At 38.1% G+C, this 6,287-nt stretch overlaps 1 protein-coding gene across 1 annotated transcript; it reads right to left on the reverse strand.

Moving 5' to 3' along the window:
* Positions 1 to 417: 417 nt before the first annotated feature.
* LOC113781619 (plant intracellular Ras-group-related LRR protein 9-like) lies at positions 418 to 3,995 on the reverse strand. The gene is made up of 3 exons (XM_027327581.1): positions 3,185 to 3,995; positions 1,485 to 1,651; positions 418 to 1,406 (listed from the first exon to the last, which is right to left on the reverse strand). Exons 1-3 carry the CDS (start codon positions 3,926 to 3,928, stop codon positions 758 to 760), a joined length of 1,560 nt encoding a protein of 519 aa, XP_027183382.1. The 5' UTR covers positions 3,929 to 3,995; the 3' UTR covers positions 418 to 757.
* Between the last annotated feature and the right edge of the window lie 2,292 nt (positions 3,996 to 6,287).

The following is a 6,287-nucleotide window of genomic DNA, read 5'->3' on the forward strand; positions in this document are numbered from 1 at the left end:
TTTGTCCCTCACAACATTTTGATGCACAATTTAGTCCACACTAATCAAGAGATAAAATAACACATCAACTTACATTTGTTCCAATGCTTAGAAAAAAAGTTATATTATTGGTCAAAAGCCTAATAAAAAACTTTCATTCCACCTTAATCATTAACTATTTTTTTTTTCCGCTACAGCTATTTTATATAAACTCTACTGTCCCACTTTGGATCATTAATTGCAAAAATTATAATGGCATATTCACACTAGCAGCACCAAAGAATGCTCGTCAACAACAATAATGATTGTATTATTTTGGATTGTTATTATCATCATTTCTTATTTTCAAGACACATAGATAGCAGAACTAACAAACTCACACTACCATTCTTGCTTCTCCGACCAAACATATATATAGTCTATAGCAAAACCAAGCAATGAAAGTAACTCCATTGAGAACAATTAAGCATTTCCCAACTGCTCTGCAGATATGCCGAGTTTGAGACATGCCATTCAGCTTATGTATCACTAAACTATTAAAAGCTTCTAAAGAGCAAGCGAAGCGTGGAACATCATGAATTCCTGACAAAAATTCATCAACATCTCCAATCAATAGAGTCATGTCTACAAAAGGGTAGTGTAACTGAACAGAATTTTGCAAAACCTGAGCGTATAAAACTAAAGAGGGGATCAGACAAGAAATCGCTTCATCAAATTAGTCCTTCAGCTAAAAGGAAAACAGGGCATGGACTTTTTACAGGACAGATGCAAGACGCAATCATCGTGGCTGATTGAGATATGGATCTGCATTCGAGTTACCAGCGGCACCCAGATACCCTGAAAGGTTCCCAGTAACATTTGAAACCATCCTAGTCAACCAGGAGGCACTTCGTGTTAATATGCTGGAATTTGCCTCGGTGTTTTCCTCAAACATGCTCCTTTGCTCTTCCGCTAGGAGTCTGTCAAGTCGTCTTTTAACCATATACGCCCTGACAGCTTCAACGCCTTCATCTACAATCTCCTTTGGAGGCTCTACAAGAGGATTCTGCTCTACATTTAGCTTCATCAGATTGTCAAGCCGTCCAAATGTATCAGGCAGTTCATGGATCTGATTGTTGCTAAGATCAAGCTCTTTGAGACTGGATAGATCACCAATAGTCTGAGGAAGTTCCTTCAGGTCACTGAAATTACTGCTGAGATTGAGAATCTCGAGGTTTGTCAGTCTCCCAATTGACGGCGTTAGGCCTTGGAGCTCATTAAAGTGTGCATCCAGAAAGCACAAGGACTTCATTTCACCAATAGAACTTGGGAAATGGCGGAGTTTGTTGAGTGGAACAGAAAGTCTTCTTAGATTCACTAGTTCATACCCAATGTTAGTTGGCAAGTAAGACAGTTTGTTAAACCCTGCATTCAGTTCCACCAATGACCTGCAAACAAGGTGAAAAATCAGTAACTCAATTCTCAGATAAGTTGGGTTGACTAGATGGTTTTTTGCACTTAATTACCGGCAACGACAAATGCTATCAGGCAATGCAGTAAGCTTATTTCCAGAGACATCCAAGATTTTCAACTTGAACAGCAAGCCAATTGAATCTGGAAGAGCCTCCAAAAGGTTTGAAGACACATTAAGCTCCTCAAGACTTTCTAATCCAGCAATAGAATCAGGAATTGCCTGTTTCCATAATGCAGGAAGACCGTGTGAGAAGCCAAATGCTTTTCAATACAATATTAGCCAACAACAAAACCTAAACTGACCAAACTAATAATTTCTGAACAACACAAGCATAAAACATATATTCTCGCCCAACCTAATTATCAACCTTAGCATTCCATTTTAACAAAATCTCCTTGGCATCAGTGAAAGAAAAAATGTGAGATAGAAATAAAGAGAACCAAGAACAGATATACAAAAATCCTGACAATGTTAACAGAGTAGCCATACTGAGAATATCGAACAAAACCACCATATCAACTGTATCAGCATCAGAGTAAACAAGTCCACTGATTGACCTCAAAAGTTAACCTTAGAATAATGCCCAAAAAGAAGGACGCGGAAGAAATGATGAGTATCTCAGTGAACTTGTTACCAAAGTGAACATGTCCTGCATATAAATGTATTTTACAATTGACCATGATTGAAAACAGTGAGGCTTAGGAGGAAAAAAAAAAGGTTTTGCAACCATAAATAGAAGGAGATCGTTGAATAGGCTATCAGGGCAAGCTTAATCAGAAAGGAGAAAGGGAGATTAACTAGCTTAAAGAGAAAACTCAAATGAAACTTCAGCCAGCTTCATCAAAACTCATTGATGCCAACAAGTTCAATCATTATACAATTGATTTTACTTTTTGCTCACCATTCATCTTTATCTGGCCTACACTTTTACAGATAGTGCATTTTCTACCTTCGCTGCCATAAATGAGGTGACAAGGGACTGCAAACAAAGGCGACAAGAGAAATGAAGAACCTATGTGTCTTAATTTATAACAGACAGCAGATGGATGCATTTTAAAGCAGATCACCTAAAGTCTATAATCAATTATTGAGCGTCTATCACATATCAGAAACCAGAAAATTATGGCAACACTTATAGCAAATGGAAGAGAGTTAGCATCTGTTGGAACAGAAATTTCAACGACTAAAGATTAATGAAAAAATGATCAATTGCAGAATGAGAAAGATTTGACAATGAAAGACCCATGTCATCCCCTTGATTTTTAGGACATTCATAATCAATTGATACAGATCGGAAAGCCTTTAGACCACCCAGCAGTGATATTAGCAAATTTTCCTGAGGTTCCTTTTCAAGGAGTACCTACAACAAGTAGAGTCAAATACTAGGGATTATATCATTCATATCCAAAGCCTGACAGAATCCAGTAGCAACTACGCAATGAGGGTGACTCGTATAATTCTCATTCATGTACTAAGAGATCTTCTAGTCTTCATTCACAAAAAGTTTTTTAAAAAAAAAAGTACATCTCTTACTAGGTCCAAACACACCTTATCCATAGCAAAACTCTCAAATTACTTCCATCAGTTTCCCAATCCAATAAAGTCACATAACCAGCTGCTAGTACAAATCAAAAGATGGATGCATAATCACATCAACCAACATTCACAACTAAACACAATCTTATAATTACGTTAAGTTCCAAAGCACAATTAGCGAAAGATTTTTCAATTTTCTTTTGGGAGTGAGATTACCTCAAGTTGATTATTGGACAAATCAAGTACAACCAGTGATTTAATCCTCCCAAATGCCTCCGGCAGGAACTTCAGCCTTTTGCCAGATAAATTCACCCTCTCAACAGGTTCATTCCCTTCAGCCGCCTTCAAAATCGTCACCACGTCTTCATTCAATTCCTCCTCAACGACCTCCTCCTTCTCCTCTATATCAGCCACATCACCACCAGCCACGGCAGCGTCATAAATCTTCTGCAACCTCTCCTCCGCCTCAGTCAACAGCTTCTCATACGCCTCATGCATCTCATCCAACGACAAAACCGACTTATAAATCTGCTTCTCCCTCTCCAACGCCTTCCTTTCCTCAACATCCTTCGGCGACTCCTCCCCCCGTGGCGAAAGCGCAATCTCCTCCAACTGCATGGCCAAATTCATCTCAATCTCCGCCAGCTTGGCCTTCGCCGTATCCACCGACTCATGATCCGGCCGCTCGCCTAGAGCTTGAAGCATCGAACGAGTCTGCGCGACGTCGGAAACCGCCAATCGCATCTCGGAAATGAGTTTAGGGTCAGTCAAGTGAGGCATTTGTTCCGTCAGCTCGAAATACGGCTTCTGTGAAGCCTCCGAAGCCGGCAGCGGCGGAGCTGGTTGTTCCACATCATACTTGTCGTCGCCGGCGGTGGATGTTGCCGTGGCGCGTTTCATACTGGGGAATTTCTCCATAACGTAAGAGAGAATTGGGAAATTCTTAGGGCTTGGATCCATTATCGTTTTCTTTTCGGGGAAAATTTTTCAGCTGAGATCTCAATTTAACTGGATTTTGGACAGAGAGAAATCGATTGGGAGATAACGGCTTCTGATTTCTTTTCTGTTTTTAATTGTTTATATAGGCTTTTTTTTATAATGGGTGTTACATGGGCCCGGGGAGAGTGGATATCGCTTGATCCGATTTCGTTCTGGCGTGAGAGAATGTGAAGAGGACGCGGTCAGCGCGAGGAAACAAATAGCTGTAAAAAAGAGTCCATTTACAACAAAATGATTAAAATATAGGAATTTATAAATTAAAAAGGGCTATCTTTTAATTTATTTTATCGCTTAAGTTGTATGCCGTTCAGTATACTGAGAGATGAATCGAGCTATCAAATAATTCAATCAAAACTTATGTCCATGAGAACTCGATTGTACTTTGATTACCCAATTAATCAATTCGAAGATGAATGATGTTCATTGAAATTAGGAGTTTGATTCGAACTTAATTCGATTAGGGATATATTCAAAATTTGTAAGTAAAAAAAAAGTATATATATATATATATATATATATATATATAAATTAGTCGAGCTCAATCTGGATGTATATATATAAATTAGTGGAGCTCAATTTGAACGTAGCTTGATAAATGTTCATCTAAGTTTATATTGATAAATAGATTTGAACACTTATTTTTTTTTTTTTACAAACGATACCAATTTTATATATCTTAACACTTGAAATTACAAGAGTTAATTTGAACACTTATTCAACTAGACTAGTTTATGCTAGTGTCAAATTGTCAATGTTGAGCAATTGACGAGCGAGATCAATTTGGGAAGAATGAACCATAAGATTGAGTTAAAAAGTGGCAAGTTTTTTAATTGACGCAAAAATACTAATTGGTAGCTGGCTACCTATCTTATTAGGTGAATTTCTCATAATAATGTTAAAACGAGAAAATATTATAAAAGTGGTGTTAGTTGGGGGTGACTTTTGCTTTAAGAGTCGCCGCAAATAGGAAGAGAGGCTTCATAAAAAAAAATTATTTTAAATTTCATTTTTTTCTACCAACGATGTTAAACGAGCGAATTTTTTTTTTTTCCAAAAGGCTTTGCTGCTCGTCAAATGAGTGGCAAAGTTTGTATATTTTATTTAAAAGGAATCGCCACACATCTGATGTGCGGCTATTCTTTCTTTCTTTTTTTTTATAAAACCCTAACCCTACAATCCTAATCCCTAAACCCTAACACTAAAACCCTAATATACACTTCCTCTGGTAAATCCCCATGCAAAAAATGCATGGTGAATGTCTATCTGGTGGATTTCCTATTCCTTCGTTGCTGCCACGGACAAGAAGGTTCGAATTGTTACCATTTTTGCGACAGGAGCAAATGTCTCATTGTAGTCAATTCCCTCTACTTGATTATTACTAAGAATCACCAAATGTGCCTTGTACCGTTCGATAGTTCAGTCAGAGTTATACTTGATTTTGTATACCCATTTGCTATTGATAGCTTTCTTTCCCGATGGCAGATCTTCCACAATCCATGTCCCATTTTTCTCAAACACTGTGATTTCACTTGCCATAGCTTGTCCCAACCAAGAGTCCTTCACTGCTTCATCGTAGAAATTTGGCTCTCTACTAGTTGTCATTGCTACTAAGAAAGATCGGCGACATAGAGAAAACTTATCACAATTCACATAATGTGCTATACGATAAGGAGTACCTGAGGATGGAATTGGTTTAGGTGAACATGCAGATGATATGTCACATAATCTTTCAGACGACTAGATGAGTGCTTTATTTGATGACCCCGCCCAAGTTGCTCATCAACCAACCCTATCTCTTCACTTGCGGTGCCCTCCTTTCTTCGTTATTCTTTTCACTATGAACCCTATTTGTGATTTTCACCGCTTCACTTGCAACATCTTCAATCAAAATGTCTTCCTTTTCATCATCCACTTCATCTTTGGCACTATTAATGGTTTCAAAAGGACTTAGCCCCAAAACACCTTGCAGTGCATTAGGTGCACCAGCAACGGCATATGGGAACTCATTCTCTGAAAACACCACATCTCGCTAAACAAAGTATTCACCAGTTTCAAGGTCATACAATCTTCATCCCTTCTTACCAAAAGGATGTCCCATAAATAAGCAACGCCAACTCCTGCTTGCAAATTTATAACTTTCTCAATTCATGTGCCGAGCATAACATAGACACCCAAAAATACGGATATGTTTGCAATTGGGTGGTTTCCTAAATAAACATTCATAAGGCATCTTATTCCCAAAGAGTTTGGATGGAGTCCGATTTATCAAATATCCAACAGTTAGCACACATTCTATTCAAAATTCAATGGGAAGACTTGC

Source organism: Coffea eugenioides, chromosome 8 (assembly GCF_003713205.1).
Source record: "Coffea eugenioides isolate CCC68of chromosome 8, Ceug_1.0, whole genome shotgun sequence".
NCBI lineage: Eukaryota > Viridiplantae > Streptophyta > Magnoliopsida > Gentianales > Rubiaceae > Coffea > Coffea eugenioides.